The sequence below is a fragment of the Rhinichthys klamathensis genome, unplaced genomic scaffold (genome assembly GCF_029890125.1).
Source record: "Rhinichthys klamathensis goyatoka isolate OS25496 unplaced genomic scaffold, OSU_Roscu_1.1 h1tg000094l_1, whole genome shotgun sequence".
NCBI lineage: Eukaryota > Metazoa > Chordata > Actinopteri > Cypriniformes > Leuciscidae > Rhinichthys > Rhinichthys klamathensis.
Window position 1 is genome coordinate 1,791,039 of NW_026606633.1, and position 23,250 is coordinate 1,814,288.

Genomic DNA, 23,250 nt, shown 5'->3' on the forward strand with positions numbered 1-23,250 from the left:
GTCTTGTCTATCAGGTGTCTGAATGTGGCCTTGACAGTAGTGTAAAGTCATAAAATAATTTAAAAAACCATAAACTCCTCATCACCATCATGTTATTCAATAACTAAACAAATGATTTGTAACTGCCGGAAGATTATCGCCATTTTGAACCTCTAAAATGAGTATCAAGCATTTCCTTTTAAATGAAACAAAATTGAATGTATTGTCAAAAGTTACATATAAAGAAGATTCAGGTATTATATGATCTATGTAGCTTTTTTCATCATGACTCGTGTACAGTATATATTTTCCTGAACCATTTCAGGTCACTACTCACTTGTCTTTCTTGAAAAAGAGTCTTTGCACAATGAGGAGGACGAAGACGATAAAGAGGAACCCAATAACAGCTGCCAGCCCCACCAGCCACGGCTGTAGTGTGACCTTAGATGTATCTGACGCTGCCCGTTGACCACCTGAGTATCATTGTATCACTTAAAGCTTTTTTGTCCATAAGGTATTTCACCATGTGAAGGTTTTTCCTATACAGCTTTAATATATTAAATCAAATGAAGTTTTACTCTGATATTTAGTGAGCTAAATCACAATAAACTTTAGTACATTGAAAAGCTCATACTATAACAAAGAAAGACAAAGATCACTCACCAGCTTGAGCTTGACAAATGGAGACAAAGAGTATTATGAAAGCAGCAATATTCTGTGGATGGAACATGGTGAATTTACAGTCTGCACACACTGCTGTGTCCCTCTCAGTCGTCTGTAAATATGTGAAGGATTCTTGGTGTCCAAAGTACAAAATCCATTAGAGAGATCACAGATGTCACTCACAGAGTAAGTTTGTATGATTATTGATAGATAATCTCCCATTGACAATGTTACATGCTGTTATGTTGTAAAGGCAAAATATTTACTTTCCAGGCTTACACAGAACAGAAGTCATGCCAGTCTAAACTGATAAAAGGGCGTAAGAACATCTATTGAGAATAATAAAATGTAGTGCAACATGCCAAAAATATTGGAAAAGGTTTTGCTGTAACTATTAGTTCATGTTTGCTTTAAGGTCATCTATATGATAGTGCCCTCTTAAATATTGACAAATTTCACTTTGAGCAGATATAAACATTAAAAATGACAGAGGGGTAAACAGAGGGAAAATATTGATGACTCATCCTGCACTATGTAGATTTTTGTCCAATCAAACTCTCTCTACAATGATCATTGCCCGCCCCCTAATACCACATGCTGGTGACTATTGTCTTCATTTCAAATTTCATTTGATATATATGCCAACTTCACCTTTCAGTAGAAAGTATGTCATTATAGGACAGAAAACTATACCAAACAATTTCATGAGAAAAAAAAAGATCACCAGTGCTCACTAGTGAGAGTATTCAGATGAAAAATGCTGAGTCTTGTTTTCATGCTAGCTGCTGCTAACACTTATTTGAATGGAGGATGGAGCACAAGGCTTAAGTCTGTCTGATGTAACCCAGATGGCTGGCAAGTCTTCAGTGCCCGCTGTGAGTTCTTGCTCTTCATTCACCATGGCCTCCAGCTCAGGCATTACTTCTGGAATCCAGTCTTCCCTGAACTTATTTCGTCTTTCCCAGGGAATCTCCTGCTCTTCCATAGGCTGCTCTCCAAACAGGTAATCTACGGGACAGCTAGAGCATTCAGTCTCATGTTACGCTGATAGATTTCTTAAAAGGCTTTTGGGGATGTTGACAGCTATTACGATCATCAAGTCTCAGGAATAACTAATCGTAAACAAATTCAACCAACCTAGTTTGTGACTGTCTTGCATATACAATAATAGACACTTTATCCAAAGCGACTTCCATTTGCAAGGTAAACATTTTATTATTCTTTCCCTGGGAATTGAACCCATGACCTTGTTAGCGGCAAGTTTGAGCTTTGCAAACAAAGACTTAAAGGTGCAGTATGTAATATTGACAGCTAACTGAAAGGAGTTGTTTCCAAGAAGAGCTAAGACCAGCAAACTCTCTTAGGCAGTGTTGCCAGATTGGACTAAAGATTTGCAGCCCAACTACAGCTTAAAACCCGGCCATTTAAAAAAATACCAGCCCAAAATACATACTAATATTATTAAAACTGTTATACAATAAAACACACAGAATTTATTTTCTTATTAAACAACCAGACTAACAAATTGCAGATCACCATGCTCGCGCCATATTTCCAGTGCATCTTTTTTAAAAATATAAATAATAATTTTAATAAAACACAAGGTCTACATCGGAAAACTCAGAAGGGGACAACATTTTTTTTTATTGTTCTTGTGCTACTATTGTCAGAACTACAGTTCTTCCCCACTAAACACTGGACGTCGGATAGACGCGCAGATCATGTCTATATTGGGTCCGTCGGTCCATGACCAATTCTGGACATCTATTCGTCGTCCAACCAGTACCCAACTTGGACGTCATGTTGACGTTCAACATTTGACCGTTGAAATGGGTCATTTTTTGGACCTCATTTGGATGTCTATTACAGGTGCAGGAAATTTAAATGATTAATATGCAATATTTTTTTTATTTACAAATATCAACATTGTTGTTATCAACATGATTAATACATATGAATACAGATTATTTATAATTATTTCAGATAATTTTTTATTGGCGCTTGTGTAACGGCCACCTTGTGCAACACCTAGATCATGGGTTCGATTCGGGAAAAATGGTCTTATGATAGCAGCTTTGAATTGTTCTCCTGCCCCACAACAAATGTGCATAAGGAAGTAAGCTACACATGACTTATTTTTTATCACAGTTCTTTAGAAGGATTTTATAATATAATAAGGTCACCGCAGACAAACCTCTGATGATACAGAGCCAATGCTTCATTTTGTAAGTCAAGGTTTTCAGAAAGTTAAATAAAGTGAGTGTTTTGTAACATAAAACTGATAGGTGAGAGAATAATTTGACCTAAATTGCAAGTTCATGTCATGTCTTTGTAAAGAAGATAAAATAGCATACCTCCATGGTTATGCAGTGTTGAAATACAGTATTGTAGATTTTCCAAGAAATGTCCTTGTCTCATGTATCATGCAGACATCTCTTGTATCATGCAGATCAGGAGATGTCTTAGGAATTACTGAGAAAGTCATGCAATTATTAAAGGCACACCGCGGAACTTTTGGCCACTAGTGGCGCTCGACCTGTAACTTTCACGTCTAGCGTCCCTAGAGGCCACAAGCTCCGCAGCACTGTCGCAAAAGTCAACAAACAGTCAACCGGTCAGCCCATAGACAGTGGGTCAGCCTCCCGTGTCTTTAGATTGTGTGTGCTTGCAGTGTTTGAGGTGGGCAGCCTTGCCGCGCACGATTCCCTTATAGCAGCTGCTGAGAGAGAGCGAGCGGGGCGAGCCCCGTGGGGCTATAGTGCTAACATGTCTGTGAGTGAATGTGGGCGCGGGACGGCGGGCACATTTACTGCACTAAAAACACCGTCGGCCTGAGCTGACTGGAACTTATGTGTGTTGGTTTCGTTTTACAGAAACCGTGGGACATGTTGTGTGTAGTGTTTGTGGGCACTGAGTCGTGGGCACGTTCACTACATTTAATGTACATTTGACATGAGTCGACTTTATTTGTGCGAGCCCTGCACTGTGGCCACGGCCGCATTAACAATAGGGCTAGGCGGGGCTAAAGCCCCGGGGCCCGAACAAGGAGGGGGCCCGTGATTGGCTGTGGAGTAGATACTAGCCATCTGATTGCCAAAGCCTTACCACGCAACGCCCCCCACAAATTAGCCCTGTTATTTAGTGGTGCTTTGCCGTATATTCCATGCATTATCATGGAATCATTAATATTATAGTGACCGTTCGCAAAGACCCGCCTTTTTTAGTTACAGTGTGACAAGCCAGGCGTCTCTCACGAGTCACGCACATCATGTTCTCACTCACGCAGTGAAAAATACATCGCGGGGCAAAGACTAACGTTACACCGAGTGACTACGAGAGAGAGAGATCAGAGCAGCTTACTGTTGATATGAAACAAGGAATGGTGAATTGAAACGTCACGTTTTAATTTGATATAACAAATACATTTATTCTATATTTAACTTGTGAACGATCTACCTGCTGCTGCACGTAGCAGGGGCGGATCTACAGGGGGGCAAGGGGAGGCAGGTGCCCCCCCTCTCTAGAGCCTTGCCCCCCCTGCTGCCCCCCTAACTTTGATGATCCAAAAACTGTACTTGTAAAAACAACCTGCCACTATGTCCACAAGCTTTTTAAAACAGTGAACTAAACAATACATTTACCAAAAGTGAACAATTTAATTTTTAATTTTAAATATATTATTAGCCCCTCCCCCCTGCGTCCCTGATTCAAACGTGCAGAGCGGCGTTGGCGGCTCACACACACACACACAGCGAGTCTGCTGCGGTGAGGTGGCCCTGCAACCCGACTGGAGAGAGTGAGCTTCCCCAGAGCCTCTGAAGGTGAAGTGAGTTTCCCCAGGTGTAGTTTAAACACACACGTTTAACTTAAAGTTACATTTGTAATGAATGTATTGTATACTAAAGACGATTCAGCATCAGCAAAAACAGCGCGTCTATTACGTTAGCCAAAATCAGCGGTCAATTCGCTCCCTCGTGATTTGTAAGAGCACTCTTCCCTTTGATTAGCCTAATTTTGATTTTAGTAAAGACAAGAACAGCTTAAGGCGAGACACAATAACATCGGGGTTTTTTTCACTGGTTAATTTGAAGATTTTGGGCTATTTGTCTTCAATAACATGTCTTCTTTCAGACTTGTGGTGAAATTTTTTTTCCAAAAAAACACATTTAGGACTTTATTTTACTACACTTTGTCTATTTGCGTCAGTATTCTCCTAAATTCAACAGAAGTTGTCGTTCTAAATCAACATGTTGCTCCGCGATCGCTGCATGTCAATGTCATCACATACATCTCTGTTGGAAAGCTCTCTCTCCTGTACATTGTTGTCGTATCCAAATATGGTCATTTCCTTTTAATCAGCAACCAATCGTGAAAGTACAATGGGCATTTAACTCTAAAACCGAAATCTCATTGGCTGATGTCAATTTCTGACAACGTGATTCGTTCAGATGCATCACGTGACGTGCTCTGACATTTAGATATGCGTTTTTGACCGTTTTTCTGTTAAGTTGAAGGCCATAAATGCTGTGATTTAGGTGGTTTGTATTGTTGTTGCTAATGATTTGGTAAGATATTGTGTCTGTAAATAGTTGTTTCCACTAAAAAAAGTATGAATTTTTACATTACAAATCTTTAAATGCTGTTTTCTCAAAATTAGTTTTTTGTCATTCTCCAGTACAAACATCTCAGCCTGTGTAGCACCTATGTACACCAAACTTTCCAGTTATACACTTAGCAGTATTCTGAAGATATTTTCAGAGGGATTTGTTAATAAATCATTCCTAAAAACCTTTGTAGTGTGTAAGGGCATGATTAAACAATAACGTTAATCATTTAATAACGATTAAATGTGTTTTTGTGTTTGTTTTGTTAAAGCAATTCACATATAGGGATTCCCATGTACCGTCTACCCCTGCCACCCTGCCAAGACCTCTTGCCACCCCTTTGCCCCCCCATATAAAATTTTCTAGATCCGCCACTGGCACGTAGGCCTATAGATGGCTGCCTGCGCCTTATTAGAATATACGCATCAACCAATCAATCGCATCCACTCTTCACTTCATTCTATTCTTAAAACACATGCGTCATCATCGACCCCAAAAATTTTCGGTAAGTTTGATTATTAACTTGATGGATGTATGATGCTTTTTGTGTTTGATCAAACTCTATTTTCGCCTAAAGGGCTGGCGATAATATATCCGGTAGAAATATGTACATTTTCCTGCGCCATCATGATACAAGTTTATAATTTAAACGCGTTTTTTAAACATTGTGGTTTGGATACAAATTATTTTAAACTGCTCAGGCACAGTAAGCAGCGGGAGAGAATTCATTTTGGTTTTGAGACCATGGTGAACTTGAGACGGTTTTGCACAGCGCACTTGAGTTCCGACCCTGAGGTCTTAAAGTGACAGTAGCTACTAATAAAGCTGCTGTCGCCATTTCTGCAATAATGTTAATCAAACATTAGAAATAAAGTTATTTACTGCCCTTGAGTGATTCACTTTTGTAGAATAAATAAGAATGAATGTTGAATTTATAGAGAAAACTATGTATTATTTATTTGATCACTTTATACAATATAATATTATTCAGTGCTTTAAGTTTTTCAAGTAGGTCGATTTCTTATGTGCCTTTGTTCTATTGTTATTTGTGACTCTTGTCATCAGTAAGCTTGAGATTCTTTTCTTAAGCTACTATTATTTTTTGTGATATTGAAATTGGTCACAAGAATTATGAAATTTGAGTGGCATAAAATTTTGATATGATAAAAAATCGTATTAAAAGTAATATAACTTAACTGTGAAGTATATCATAGATGAATAAAACGACTCGTATAATGATAGAACATTTAGCTCATGTAGTTGGTGACCTAAAGTGGTGGTGGGGGGGCCCTGCAGAGCTCATAGCCCCGGGGCCCAGTGAGCTCTTAATGCGGCCCTGACTGTGGCGGGCTGTGTTTGTGTGTAGAAATGAACAATGGGCTGTGGGCATTTTATTACACTCATAACACCATCGGCTGTGGCCGGCATACCAGAAAATACTACACTACTTATATGATTTATCTGGGTCACCTTGGAAACGGCATTTGCGTGCAGGCAAGCGTCAGCATCGGTCGGGCACCCCTCCTCCTCCTGTAGCTCACGCCAGCGAGCGAACGCTGGACCAATGGTGATCCTCGTCCTGGCTTTTCATTTGTCACTATGCCTTTTTCTTTTAGTGTCCTCTGACAAAACCTTTGCCTTCTTCCTTGTAGCTGTTGGTTCGGCCATGACGAAAACATAAAACATACAGACGGCAATCAAACGCGAGTTGAGCACTCACGTCAGAATCTGAGGAAGTTGTGGGTGGTGGGCAGGGTTCTAAATTAACTTTTTTGATCACCAGCCAATGTGGCTGGTAACTTTCTAAAGTTAGCAGCCATTTAGAATTTCCACTAGCCAAATTTTTTCCAGTGAAAATAAGAGAAATTATGAGTGCCACTGAATGCATTTGATAATTTTATTAACATAGTTGGCATGAAAAACACATATAAAGTAGCCTACAATACAAGACAGAAAGTGCAAACATTTCATTTCAAGTTTGGGATCTATCTCTATTAGGGATGTGCACGAATATACGAATTTTCGCTCTGTAATTATTATTAAAAAAATAAAATACTAATACTTTTTTTCTTCAAATTTTTTTCGCAGTTATAATTAAATGCACTGGGTGGAGCATTTAACAAGTGGATTGTGTTTTTGATCACATAATGTCGTTGTCTGCCTCGCGAAGTTTGGAACTTAGATGAAAATGATAGCCTATTACAAAATGGAATTACGTTTAATCAATTATTAATTATTATTATTATCATAATATCACCACCACAATGAGAAATCACATGAAATCCAAAGAAACAGCAGTCGACTGAGGAAGCAGCTGTCCATCACTGCATTAACGACTGCAGGTCAGCAGCTGTACCCCGATATCTTCTGGTAGCAAAATGATTTTGACATATGCTTCCTTTAAATTTCGTTGAGGGAGACAGGTTTAAGAACAGAAAACGCAAAGTGCTGTTACTTCACTTTGCACACACACACACACACACACGCGCGCGCGCGCGTCTCTGCAACACCTGTGTGTCAGCGCAGCGCGTTTTCTCACTCGAGCATGTGGATATTATTGTTTTTCTCAACATGAACGTGAAACAATATAAACACGATAATCATATGCTGACTCGAGTATGCTGACTACATTCTGTACGATAACTGCGCAGTCTGCTTCTTTTTTCTTTTCTTTTTTTTTGTTTTTTTCCCCGTTTGCGCTGCCTGAGCTTAAATGCTTTTGTTGTTTATATATTTTGTTTACACATATTGTTTAATGTTTTCAACTAAAAGAAAACCTTAAGATATATAGTAAGCTTGTTGTGTATAGGCTATTGCCTAATGTATAAGCTTGTAAGAAATAATGACAAAAACCTTAAACTTAAAAAAAATAACGTAGGCTATCTCTCGTTAAACGACATTTAAATTTAAACCCAGAAGTCTGTCCCAACCACCGGCGCATTTAGTTTAATCTTAACTTTTTACTTTAGCTACTTTACTATAGCTTCCTCTTTCAGTCTGCTCCCTGCTCTGGCTCGTTCTTCATCTTCCTTGTGTTTTCTGGTGGACGGACGCGTACGCTCCGTTTGTTTCCATGATCATTTCTCGCGCTGGTTTCACTGCAAACTGCGCGCAGCCAATGGGCGTATAAAACGTCATCACGTAGCATTACGGCACAGTGTTAATGGGAAATATAGGAAGTACTGCCAGGGGGATAAATGACCGAGAACAGAACCTTATGCATCACCGGCCAAACTGGCTAGTAAGTTTTTATTAACACCCGCCAAAATGAATTTTAATCCGCATTTGGCGGGTTGGCGGGTGTTAATTTAGAACCCTGGTGGTGGGGGAAGTGACGTATGCCGTAAAGCGGTCGAATTTTGTAGTTCTTTTTGTGATCGGGTTCCTACCCGAAACCCGAAGTTACATAGTGCTAGGAAAAGCGATACAGACACCTTCAGGCTACGGCAGACGTGTCATTCAACCTATTGTAAGTCGATGTACCATCTCAATGGGTTTTGGTAATATATTATAAAGGTTGAAAAGTTCCACAGTGTGCCTTTAACCTGGAATACTGTAATTTCACACTAAAAAATGTAACAGCCTAATTGAATGCAGATTGTTTAGGTTCTGTTATAGATTAAATCCACACACATGTACTGTTTTTGTGTTTTTCTTTTTCTACAGAAGTAGGCTTACAAAATTGAAAATACCAGCACAGTTCATCAAAAACTTTTGTCTAAATTCATAAGCTTAAAAATGAAGCAAAATATTACAGAGAATTCTGACAGGGATTGTTTTAGATTTGTAATTGTTTTAGTTTCGTACGCATTATTACTCACAGTATCAGTATAAAGCAAGCAGTGGAGAATCACTTAAGTGCAATTTTTGAATCCAAGACCTATGAATGTATCGAATCAAATACACTCAATTTATTTGTTCTGAATAAGCAAATATTGCATTTTAATTGATTTCATGTCAACCTTGAAGATTCACCTCCATGAGTTTCCTGGGATACAAATGTTAACATAAAAGTAACAAAAAGTAGGCTACAATGCACCCTGTTGTCAATTGAGTTCTTTTAAACCATGTCATTTTTGTAATGTTCATGAATCACGGCAATGATCCTAATAATGCACTTTATTTTTGTTCTCAAAGATTGTAATCTCACACAACAGAAATGTTGCCATGCAGGTTTTCTTTCTGAGAAAATAGATACAGGTGTATCTATTTTTTTATTAGACAGGTGTCCCGAAAGGTAAGACTGTTTAGAAAGGTTACCTTTTATGAAGTGGTGGTGTTCGGCCCACCGAAGTTAGCTGAACAGCTTTCCGAGGAGCTTGGCACTCTTGTCTCCAAGGTTAAGACTCAAGTTAGAAACCTCGGAGTGATCTTTGACGCCGAATTAAAATTTGATAAACAGATAAATGCGGTGGTAAAGGGTAGCTTTTTTCAGCTAAGAGGGATTGCCAGAATGAAAGGCTTTTTGTCTACTAAAGATATGGAAACTGTTGTCCATGCTTTTATCTCATCCAGATTAGATTATTGCAATTCCCTGTATGTGGGTGTGTCCAAAAAATCCCTGGCGCGTCTGCAACTAGTGCAGAATGCAGCGGCCAGACTGCTGACTGGGACCAGTAAATATTCTAGTATCACTCCAGTTCTGGCTTCTTTACACTGGCTCCCGGTGGAGTTTAGGGTGCAATATAAGGTCCTTTTAATGGTTTAAAAGGGTCTACACGGACAAGCCCCTGTCTATATCTCCGAGCTTTTGCAGCACCACTGCACCTCCAGATCATTAAGATCATCGCAAAGCTTACTGCTAAAGGTTCCGTAGTCTCGCCTGAAAACAAAGGGAGATCGAGCTTTCTTGGTGGCTGCACCGAGGCTTTGGAATGGTCTCCCTGTTTACATCAAGTCATGCGATTCCATTGAAGGTTTTAAGTCTATGTTGAAGACATATCTATTTACTGTTGCTTTTAATTGTTTTTAGTTATATGTGGTTCTGAATGATTTGTATCCATCTATGTCTGTTTTAACGTTATTGAAATGTGGACTCTGTAAAGCACTTTGGTCAACTCGTGTTGTGTTTAAATGTGCTGAAGAAATACATTTTTATTATTATTATTTATGTTCGACTAAATATTTCATGTTATGGATCCCTTGTTTTTGTTTATTATTTTTTTTTCATTTTGTTTTATTAGAATTGAGTCTTCTGAGTGACACTGTTTCATTTTAATGTTGTTTACCTTTTATTTTATACCTGTATTTCGAGCCCGTTCTCATCCCAAGGCGTCATACATGTGACGCCTGTGACATTTCGTTGAAATCTTACGCACATGGCATCCTTTAGCGTCAATATGAGACGCAAAACCCAAGGCGCCATACAGGTGACGCTCGTCTAAATCCGACAAACATGGCATCCTTTAGCGTCAATATGAGACGCAGATCCCAAGGCGTCATAACCGTAACCCTACCCCAGACCTAGTCTCGCGTAGCATTCATAGCAGCTTTCTTTGGCCAAGGCCCGCCCATAAGGCCGTTTGACCGACATGTCAAACAACCAATTACAGTTCGTTTCGTTCAGCGTCACGTTTCGGGGCGTGGAAATGTCCCCACAACAACAGACCGGCGTGGTGCAACAAGTCAGTCATGTAATGACAACAGTAATCAAGAGGGGTTTTGTTTAAGTATGCACACATTTCCACTACAACCAAATAGGATTTAAATAAAGAATACCATTACTTACCATAGAACAATGGTGTGCACTTCATCAACAGCCATACCGATGACACGCTCGCGGTAAACATCTGTTTGAAGCATATCTCTCCACTTTTTAACACCCACAAGTAATTCTGGAGAACCGAACACAATACTGAATCGGCCAGCTGCGATGTCAGCGTCTGTTGTTTCATGTTTGCCCGCAAACGCGGCTGATATCCCCTTCGCAGTTAGGTACTTCACTTGATCTTCCATAATAGATAGGAGGGGACACACAACTAGTAAAATTGGATCTGCTGGGAATCCTTCTAAATGCTGACAAAGGGTCGGCCAGGCTTGGAAAATAATACTCTTCCCAAATCCCGTCGGCAAACAGGCTAAAATATCTCTTTTTGTCTCCACTAAGTGCCTCAAACAAAACTCCTGGACATCTCTTAAAGTGTCTATGCCGTGAACCTCGCATACTTTTGAGAATCCTACGTTTAGCTGATCTTGATAAATGCTCATTGTCACTCATGTAAACACAACAGTTTTTCTGTTTTTCTTCCGCAATCACACGCCTGTGCTTTGTTTCCCGGCGGACCGAAAATAAACGCGACACTCGCGCCCCCCGGAAATCCGATAAAATTCAACCAATCAGATGACGACTTCGACATTCCTGAAGTGTTTCCAGTTAAGTGTACCATATGCATCAGACGTTTAGCCAACGTTCCGTGGGCGTGACGTCTGAGGCTGAGACTACCCCAGACCTAAACCTACCCATAACAGTGGGTGTTATATTGACGCTAAAGGATGCCATGTGCGTAAGATTTCGACGAAATGTCATATGGCGTCACCTATATGACGCCAAAGGATGAGAATGTGTTGGAATTTCACTTGGAAAAAAAAAAACAATCAAAACAAAAAACCCAAAAGGAATTTCTGATTGTATCTCTGATTGACAGCATTTGTTTTGGTTGGTTACAGACAGACAGTGACACAGTTGTTTTGACACGTCTGCTATTTATACAATTTCCTTATTGGAAGACAGCCAGGATTTTTCTTCTCTGATCTGTTTTATTTGTCATGATTTCCTTTGAATGTTAATGTTCATACACAGTTATTTTTCCGATGACGTATACTCTCCTTTTCTTTCCTCAATAGAACTGAACTCTTTTCTCAGACCCAGTTGGCTCGGAACTGTTTATTTTACAGTTTTTCTGAATTGCTAAAACACTAAACCCCATTCTCTGAACCAAATTCTCAATAGTCTAAACCAATTTGTCGAATAAATCACTCTTTCTGTAAAACATTAAACAAGTTCAGGTAGTTAAAACACTGTTTGCAAATCTCATGCACTCTTTTTTCAAAACTCTAAACACATTTTCACTCACTAAAACACATTTCACACTGTGATGCACTTATGTTTCAAAATGCTAAACACAGGTAGGCGAAAGTTAAACACAACTACAACACAGTTGTCATCGATTACACACAACGATTTAAAATTGTTTACACTTATTTCTAATGATGTGACCAAACCAACTGTACATAAGTCAGTTCAGAGTCCCAAAATGTTGCACTGAATGTTGATACCAATAATGGATGGAAATAATATAAGAGGGAGAGGAAGAAGAGGATGAGTAAGAGGAGGTGAACCAGCAGGAAGAGGATGAGGACGAGGAAGAGCGAGATGTGGAGAATGTTGTCAAGACTGGATCTGGCTTTAGGGTTTTTCCCTTTGCCTGCAGAGATGACAGTGTCTGAGATGTGGACAAAGTCCTCCGGCCGGACCAACATGAAGACATGATGCTGAAGCAGAATAAAATCTCTCATTGACCATGATTTTGCAGTTGCACAACTCTTCTGAGTGTACTTTACTGTAACATGCTTTTTATTTAGAGTTTTTACTGTAACCTTTTTGGCTTTTGCAGTAAGTTGGTCACTGTATTTTCACAGTATGCAAGTGCTGAATATACAGACATTCGATAGGACTACTATACAATATTCAGTACAATACTATACTTGCAGTGGATACTGTATACAATTTATTCACCTTACTACTGTAAGTTGTCATTACTATATTTTTTTTACGTAATTGCAAAATTTGTTTACCTTTTTACAATATACTTTTTTTCTGTAACTGCATGGTATGGATTTTGTGTTCTCCATTTTTTGATGTAGTGTCTAACGAATGATCTGAAGAAGTGTTTATAAAATTGACTCGCTGTGTGTATGATCTGAAAGCGTTGTTTGATTTTGAGCACAGATAAAATGGTTTTGAGGCAATTGTTTGATATTGCCAGAAGAGTCAGAGGTTCTCTGAATGTGGTTTGAAAATTTGGTTTTGTGTTTAAGGTTTTGAGAAAGTGAGGGATTGTTTCAAGAAATGTGTTTTACCAATTCAGAAAAACTGTATTAAACGTACAGCATATTAAATTGTTATACTATTAGTATTATCACTCAAGACATCCAGAGTACTGACACTTACAGTAGAGCAAATGGTGTTATAATTATTTCTTTGAGCAGAGATTTTATTTAATGTTTTTGTAAACCCCAGAGAATTTACTGTTGCAGAATCGTCATTGTCAACATCCCTCCAAATAAAAGATAGTTAGGTTGTTTTAGTGTTGAATTTGTGTGTGTGTGTTCAATTGTGATTGTTTTGTAGTAATTTTGTATTTATTATACTACACAATGCCATTGTCCACAGGGGTGAAATTTGTCCTTAACATCAAGAACCGTAATGGAAACAAGTCCTTTACTTTACTGTTATCCTTGACGAACAAGTGTATATTTGTAACGCAGAAGCTTCCTGCATCACCTCCTTCACACCCACGTAGAGAGCCATCTCCTGAGTATTAACACTAAATCTCCCATCATGCAGTTCATCTGGACCTACACACACACCTGTTTCCACTCATTGCTCTCACACCTGTATCCCATTTGCTTGTTTATTTAACCAGCTCTCAACCCTCATTCACCCTCATTCAACCCTCTACATCAACGACATTTTGATCTACTCCTCAACCATGGAGGAACATGTGAAGCACGTCAGATCCGTTCTCCAACGACTTCTCCACTACCAGCTCTTTGGCAAATTCGAGAAATGTGAATTCCACCGCACGAGTACGTCTTTCCTGGGTTACGTAATCAGTTCAGAGGGTGTGGCGATGGACGAAAAGAAGGTTCAGGCAGTCCTGAGATGGCCAGTTCCCCAGACCATCAAGCAGTTACAATGGTTCCTGGGATTTGCAAACTTCTATCGTCGGTTTATCAGGAATTACAGTACAGTTGCCGCTCCTCTGACTGCCATGACGAAACGCTACAACCATTGTCTGAGCTGGTCACCCGAGTCCTCCAAAGCCTTTGATGATCTCCGAGCTCGCTTCACCTCTGCTCCCATTCTGCGGCACCCCGACCCCATGCGCCAGTTCATCGTCGAAGTGGATGCTTCCGACACTGGAGTAGGAGCAGTTCTCTCCCAGCGTCAGGGCATGCCTGAGAAAATGTATCCTTGTGCCTTTTTCTCCCGTAAGCTCACCCCCGCGGAGCGCAACTACGATGTGGGCAACCGTGAGTTATTGGCCATGAAATTGGCTCTAGAGGAGTGGCGGCACTGGTTGGAAGGAGCGCACCATCACATATCGACCAGGTTCCAAGAATACTAAGGCCGACGCTCTCTCTCGTCAAACTGAGGAGACAACCCAAACAACGGGTACCGAGAATATCCTTCCTGAGAGTTTGCTCATCGCCCCAGTACAATGGGACATCACCATGGAGATAAAACTGTTTAATCAGCAGGAACCTCCACCTATGAATTGCCCTCCTGATCGCCTATATGTGCCCGTTTCCCTACGTACTCTCCTCATAGATCAGGTTCACACGACGCCCAGTTCCGGTCATCCTGGTATCACTGCCACCGTTCACCTGCTCCGCAACCGGTTCTGGTGGTCCTCTTTACTCACAGACACCACCAACCACATCCAAAGCTGTACCAGTTGCAACACTTCCAAGACACCTCGTCAACTCCCCGCTGGACTTCTCAATCTATTGCCCATTCCCCAACGACCTTGGTCGCACATCGCTATAGATTTCATCACCGACCTCCCGGAATCCCAGGGTAACACCACCATACTGACCATAGTCGATCGCTTTTCCAAGGCATGCAGACTGGTGCCACTACCCAAACTGCCCACAGCACTCGCCACTGCCGAAATCCTGTGCAATCAGGTGTTTCGCTTCTACGGTCTGCCGGACGGCATCGTGTCAGACCGAGGGCCACAGTTCACCTCTAGAGTTTGGGGAGCTTTTTTCAAACACCTCAATGTAAACATCAGCTTGTCCTCCGGATATCATCCCCAATCCAACGGGCAGACAGAACGTCTGAACCAGGACATCATTCGGTTCTTGCGCACATACTGCCAGCGACAACAAACAGAGTGGAGCCGATATCTGTTCTGGGCAGAGTATGCGCAGAACTCCCTGGTTAAGCCCGTCACTGGTTTAACTCCGTTTCGGTGCATTCTTGGCTTCCAACCTCCGCTGTTCCCTTGGTCCGGGGAATCCACAGAGCTCCCTTCCGTTACCGAATGGCTTCAAAGGAGTGAGGAGGTCTGGGATCACGCGCATACCCATCTGGTACATGCGGTTAGGCGTCAGGAACGCCACGCCAACCGGCATCGTAGACCAGCCCCCCATTACCGCCCAGGCCAATGAGTATGGCTGTCCACAAAGGATCTCAAACTACGGCTTCCCTGCCGCAAGCTCAGCCCCAGATATGTCGTCCATTCCAGATCCTAAAACTCCAGTGTCGTTTCGTCTAAAACTTCCCACTAACTATCGTATCGCTCCCACATTCCATGTTTCCCTGCTGAAACCTGCTGCCCGTCCCGAGAGAGGTACAAGAGAGGAACTCACAACACAAACCACCCCTCCAATCCTGGTAGACGGCGAAGAAGCATATCGGGTAAGAGAACTGCTGGATTCCAGACGCAGAGGTAACGTCCTTCAGTACCTAGTCGATTGGGAGGGGTTCGGTCCAGAGGATGGGGTTCGGTCCAGAGGATCAGTGCTGGATCAGGGCTAAGGACATCCTAGATCCCACACTTATCGAGGAATTCCACCAAGCACACCCCAGCAAACCTGCTCCTCGACCTCGTGGAAGACCCCGTCGTCGTTTACCTTCTCGCGCCAGGAGTCGCTCGCAGGGAGGGGGCTCTGTAACGCAGAAGTTTCCTGCATCACCTCCTTCACACCCACGTAGAGAGCCATCTCCTGAGTATTAACACTACATCTCCCATCATGCAGGTCATCTGGACCTACACACACCTGTTTCCACTCATTGCTCTCACACCTGTATCCCATTTGCTTGTGTATTTAACCAGCTCTCAACCCTCATTCAGTGCGAAGTATTTTTTAGCCCTGGTTTACCTACTGAGCGTTTATCCTTGTGTTTTCTCCCACTGGTTCAGATCTCGGACTGTTTGCTGTTATCTACGATCATTCTCTGGCTTCCTTGACCCTTGACTGTTTACTGTGCTTCGAATCTCAGCCTGGCCTGGACTTCAACGCCTGTGTATCTGAGTACTCTTTGCCTAGCCCTTTTACTATTGTCTACTTATATCAAATAAAAGCTGCAAATGGATCTTACCGACTCTGAGCAATCCTTACAATTATTTTTGTCTAATCAAATAAAATCTAATCAAATACATTTTCATAAAGGGCAATCCATATTCTTCCATATTTTCCAAAGGTCTTCCATATTTTATTTGCAGATGGATACAGATTGAATTATAGGCTACTGAAAATAATTACATACTTTTTGTAACTATTATAGATGGCCAATAATGATTTATTTTGTGTTTTGGATTCTATTTCCCAGCTGCTGCTGTGCTGATTTTTGTCTTAAATAACGCTAATAATATTATAGTTTGAAGCTTAAAATCAGCCAGTTGGCTTATTTTATTCTAGCTTGTCATTGTTTTAACAAATGTTTTAACAAATGTTTTCATTTGTCACATTTCTGACTTGACTATCAGAAATTTGAATATGAATATACAAGGTCCATCTTGGACCAAGCTTATGGAACACTATGGTGACTTCAAAACAATGACAGTACTAAACAATATCATTTCTTACAGTGGCATGGTTAAAGACATATTTATAATGTGAATTCGCTGTAAAACAAGAGCAGTAAATCACTGTGATGTCAGCATCATTTTGCTATTGATTAACAGTAACTCATAAGAAAATGACCCAGCATGCATTCATTTCACTGTAAATTTCTGACCAGTAACTTATTGTAAAATAATAACCTTTTATCCTGTAAATTCCTGGCAATTTTTTTTACAGTGTATAGCCTATTTTCTTTTTTTTAGAATGGAACCTTTTCACAGACTGTGATGGCGCGTTAAAGGGATACTCCACTTTTTTTGGAAATAGGCTTATTTTACAACTCCCCCAGAGTTAAACTGTTGAGTTTTACCGTTTTTGAATCCATTCAGCCAGGGACGTGCACAGGAATTTTGAGGGGCAGTTGCTCTGACTCTGACGGCACCCACCCCCACCCCCCCCCCCCCCACCCCCCCCAAAGGACACTGAATTTGGCCCCTTCCAAATTGCCTTATCTGACCGTGTTTATGTCCAAACGCAATGCCTCATATTATGGTCTTATTATTATTTATAAAGATTGCAAAACGTCAGAGATGACACACATGAGAGAAAGAGTTCCTCATATTATTGTTTTTTTAATTATTATTTATTTATTTAATTAATTTTTTTAATTTGAAAAGAAATAATCTGGATTGAATGGAAAAACTCGCTTCTAAAAAACAAACAAAAAAAAAAAACGCTTAGATTTCGGGAAAAACCTTTTGGCTTCCCGTACATTCAGTTCTGATGGTAGGCTACGTGCAACTACGCATGATTTGTAGTATGATTGCGTAAAGGGAACAGGAATTAGGTAGGGAACAGAATCGACTGCTAAAACCAGTGCCGATCCTGACCTCCCCCTGGGGCCCTAAGCAAAATTCAGCTAAGGGGCCTCTACCTGACCCGTGACGCCATGAGCTATGTAAACCATTTGCCATTGCCACACAGTCACACCTGACACTTCAGTGCTCCCAATACAATCCTCCCTCCTTTAAACAAAACAGTCAAAGAATAAGTACAACAATATAGAACAGAATGAGGTTCAAACAAACAATATTTATTGAATAGAGTATTTTCTATAGAATGTTAAGATAACAAGTGAATATTAATGTAAACATAAATAAGAAGAAAATAATAAATTATAACCCTGAGCTTTGGCTTTTGGTATTAACTTTGGTTCTCTCTACAGCCTGGGTATTTTCGGCATCAGTATGATTTTTGTATTTGTATTATGCTTGTTGAAGCAATTCTTGATTTATGGTTATTATTTACTGAGGGATGTGCATCCATATTGACCAGTATGTCCAGCTAATCAACATTTTAAATTCAATATAGCCTATAAAGCAATAGTCAATCAATGTAGCTACATTGCTTTCTATCTTGCATAATTAGTGCAGTTGTTTAGAGTTTTTAACTACACTGAGACTAGAAAACAATCTTGTTTCATAATGTGTACTTTGATTGGGAGTGCCATCATTCACGTGCATGTATTGTACAGTAGGCTATGTCTGGTCTCCACATATTTCTGCTTGAAAGATGCCAGTTTCATTTTGTGCACGCGCATATGAACGCACGATAACACACGCGACGCAGTTATGTTTTCCGAGCTGCAGTAAACAAACACCGTTGCACTTTGTCGTTTATCAAAAACAAACGTAATAAATAATTGTATTTTACTCTCACTTTTGTCAGGCACAAAGTGATGCAAGAGATGCACTGCCTGCCCAGCTAGGTTAGCAAGACCGAAAAACATCAAACTTTGCTGACATCAAACTTAGAGAGGAGAGAACACAAGTTTACCTGATTGTTGTTCCCGCAATTCACTGTCATGGTTTTTTTTCTTCCTCCTCTTTTCGTGACCAGAAGGATAGTTTCGCTTCATTTTGTCATGGATGTTGTACACATTAATTGACGCGCTATGACACGAGATGGAGGCGGGGCCTTAAGTAATTTGCGGGGCCTTACGCACCGGTCGCGTGCAGTCTATGGTCGCGTGCAGCGCTGCAGCCACAACAGTTTACCCTTCCCTTACTGACTTTCACTTTTGGTGCCCGGATAGAAGTGAATGAGGCTTTGCGATTTTTTTATTTATTTTTTTATCTAGGCCTACGTGAAATTCTGCATCCATTGTACGATTTTTTTTTTTGTTTTTTTGGAAGGGGCAACCTGAGTCGAGAAGGGCATATGGGCAGTTGCCCGGGCAACCTGAGCAACCTCCCTGTGCACATCCCTGGCCACGAGTTATGTTGAGGAAGCCACAGCGGCCAATACTGTAACCGTACCATAGACTGGGCTACAGCAGAGATGGAGATGACAGAAGAAATAACATTTTTCTTTAAAGCTGCTGTCCGTAACTTTTTTCAAGTTAAAAATAATCCAAAATAATTATTTAAAAAAAAACATATTCAGCCAGTGTTCAAAACTATCTGCTTGCCGTAGCTCGATTCAAAACGGTTAGCTTGTAATAATGATTTTATTTCCAGTGGTACTGGTGGGTTTCCGCGGGAAATTCGAGCATGTCTTTGCGTCATTACGTCACATCCGTACACATAAAGAAGGAGTTTCGGCTAGCTATACTGCGCGTGAGGATGTTGACGTTGGGGAGAATAGAGATGCCTTTTCTCGCAGCACTTTACATAATTTAACTTATGGCGGATCCAGAAAGATCCAAACGACAATCATCAGTGTCAACTGGAGATTCACCCGTTATAAAACCCAAAAGACTTCGTACTTCGGATTTAAAGTGGCTAGAGAAAGACAGCAACCGTCTCATGTGAACACAAGGAACATAGGCAGGGCGTTTGGTGGGTGAACTCCGTGTTTTGAAGGGGTTCAAAACGGAAGAAGAGACGCTTTTTTCTGCTGGACAAGTAAGACATTTCAATAGTTCAATCGTGTAACAGTACCAAAATTGTTTGCTTAATTCATACAGTTATGGAGTTTCCTTTGTTGTGCCTTTCTCGTTTAGCTATTATGGAGAATATGAATTCTGAACTACAGGTAACCATAAAACACATGTAACATTAACAATTTGAGAACAAAGTATAATTTGCACGGTTCGACATGATAAGCGATCGTTAGATTTAATCAGCGCGATTTACTGCAGTGCAATAAATGCATTTTCCCTGTAGTTGATCTGAACAAAAGTGAATGTTACTTACTTGTTCAGATGACATTTTCCGGTGAAAATTCTTATGTTGGTCATCCTGTACTTCCAAAAAGTAGAATGTGTGATTCTGAATGCCAGTATCCACACCGGCGCTGTGACCGACAGCCGCGACGCGCACTCTCCTCACAACATTGTGTTTCACTGTTTCATGCCGATGTACAACTCACGTAAAATTAATAATTCCGCGAATGACTGCAATTGCAGACTTCAAACAGAGATGGCGACAAAGAGGAAAAGCTACGGACTGCAGCTTTAAATTAGGAATGTCATATAAATATATAGTGCGGTCTTTGGCATTAAGACATGGGTACGTTATAAGTAAAAGACACCTGAAGCGCATTCTTAAATTGAATGGGCTTTTTTGTCGCAAAACTAGTATTGGCCGCTGTGGCTTCCTCAACATAACTCGTGGCCACGACAAATAGATGTCGTTCTCTCAACATATGATCTCGAGGCTACGACTTTGCATCACGTGGCCACGACATAATTATGTCGTTACCTCAACAAAATTATCTCGTGGCCACAACTTATACTCACGTTCCCACGACTTAAAATGACGTTCCCACGAGATATTATCACGTTCCCACAACTTAATATCACGTTCCCACGAGTTTATATGTTGTGGCACGACAAAAATAAGTGAACCGAACATGTCCCCTCCCGGTCACCGTAAGATATTGACATCTATTTGGCTAAATCTAGAAAATATATATAATAATAAAAAACCTACAGAGTCAGACTTCAAAGCACATCAGAAGATTTGTATTTTTTGGTAAATTACAACAGGTGGAAATGAGCAGCACTTAGAAAGAAAGATACAATTTTGTAAACTAGGGAGGTTGAGCAAGAGATTTGGAGCTTGTGGAGACAGACTAATAGATGAAAGAAAGATATATAGAGAGGATTGTTCATAAATGAATTCAGTGACATCTTTTTAACCTCATGAGTCAAATACATGGATTTAAATCCTGGCAGAATTTCTGTCCGTCCACTTCTGGGTCAAATGTAGTCGGTTCCTCCTTTTATCTTATTGTCTTCCTCATCCCTCCTTTCTTCCCTCCCAAAGACTTTGGTTCTTCCTCTTCCTCTTCATCGTCAGGGTCACAACCAAGTTCTTAATCTGTGAGGGAAAAGAAATGTTATGTCTTCAGATGAAGATAGGCTATGAGCTAATATGACCAGAGTTCATTATTCTATTGTAAAGGCCAGTGAATGTGCTGTGACATAGCCTGATATGATTCCCTTAATCCCATTTAATCCTTTGGCTGACGTCTCGCCCACTCTGATATTCCATAGCTGGTAATGGCAGCTGTCTTTCATGAAGGTGAAAGCTTTTAATCAAGGGTTAGCTATTCTGTAATCCACCTAATCCTGTCTGAGATGCACTCTCAAGAAAGAGTGTGTTGCGTTTTCTGTGAAGCTGCTGTGAAACGATATGTATTGTGAAAAGTGCTATACAAATAAATGTGAATTTAATTGTATTGAGTGTGTGTTTTAAGAGGGATTAAATGGCATTTTATACCAATTAAAGGTTATACTAAAACAAAAATGTACTGTGCCATAATTATTCCAATTATTTATATTTCCTGTGGATGAGAATACAGAATTATTAGGCACGTTGATTTTCTGATCACATTTTTTTCCAGGCACATTTTACCAATTCCAAACCACATTAATCTTAATAGCTACTATTAATTTTGTATTTAATCATTTATAGATAAAAAATCTTTTACAGATAAAATAAGCCAAAAAAGAGATTTAACTCAGACTGAAAAGTCAAAAATTATTAAATGCCCATGAGAAGGATGTGTTAAATTGCAGTTAAGGCATGACCATTGGACAGTGAAATGCTCATTGGGTCAGCAGGGTTAGACAAAAACATGGAGAAGAAAAGACACATGTTAACTGCAAAAGAATTAAGAATTAAGGTGAAGAATTAAGTGTGAAACCATCAGAAACCCTTTAGTCTCAAGCTCCACCATTTTCCAGAACTGCAACCTACCTGGAGTCTCCAGAGGTGCAAGGTGTCAGGATCTCAGAGACTTAAGAAAAGAATCCTAAAAAATGACCCCCACTTAATAAGAATCACAAGCTGGAGTGTAGTAAAATACATGAAGACTGTTTTTATAGGCTTTATAGACAGACAGATTGAAAGTGGCTCTTGAAGGACCAGCACCACATCCTCTTGTACCGCTGTTTGATGAATTCATCTTCCAGAATCTGCCAGTAAGTTTTGGGAGTTCATTTTTAGTCCATCTCCTACCCTGAAGAGATGGACTAAGAATGAACTCCCCAAACTTACTGCGTTTTTCATTTCCAGCCTTCATGACCAATTATATATCACTTATAAATTATTAAATACAAAATTAATAGTAGTTATTAAGATTAATGTGGTTTGGAATTGGTAAAATGTGCCTGGGAAAAAAATATGATCAGAAAATCAACATGCCTAATAATTCTGCACGCACTGTAGACTGATAACTCAACATCTGAGTCTGAGATAAAGCAGGTGGTGGAGCAAAGAGCTAAATGAATAAATAACTGAAGACTAGTTTGTGATTAATACTCCAAAGCTCAGCAAGGATTTACAGACATGTAAGACAGTATAAAAACTTTTCTGTTTGTAAATGGTTTTAGCCTTAATTGGTCTCAACTGTGTAACTAACAAAGGTGAAACAACCTGCATTACCATTCAAATGATTATTATTGTCTTATGCTCATCAAGGCTGCATTTATTTGATCAAAAATGCAGTAAAAACAGTGATATTATGAAATATATTTACAATTAATATATTTAAAAATGTATTTTTTTTCCTCTGATGGCAAAGATGAATTTTTCGCATCATTACGCCCAGGGCCGCATTAAGAGCTCACTGGGCCCCGGGGCTATGAGCTCTGCAGGGCCCCCCCACCACCACTTTAGGTCACCAACTACATGAGCTAAATGTTCTATCATTATACGAGTCGTTTTATTCATCTATGATATACTTCACAGTTAAGTTA

At 40.1% G+C, this 23,250-nt stretch overlaps 1 protein-coding gene across 1 annotated transcript in view; it reads right to left on the reverse strand.

Annotated features, from left to right (window-relative positions):
- The window catches only part of smim24 (small integral membrane protein 24), a 219,005-nt gene that overhangs the window by 1,506 nt on the left and 194,249 nt on the right, over positions 1–23,250 (reverse strand). Inside the window, exons 2-3 of the mRNA XM_056252393.1 lie at positions 643–735; positions 317–452 (exon numbers count right to left, since the gene is read on the reverse strand). Coding sequence (XP_056108368.1) covers positions 317–452; positions 643–709 — 203 coding nt within the window. The 5' untranslated portion in view covers positions 710–735. The remainder of the gene's footprint in view (positions 1–316; positions 453–642; positions 736–23,250) is intronic.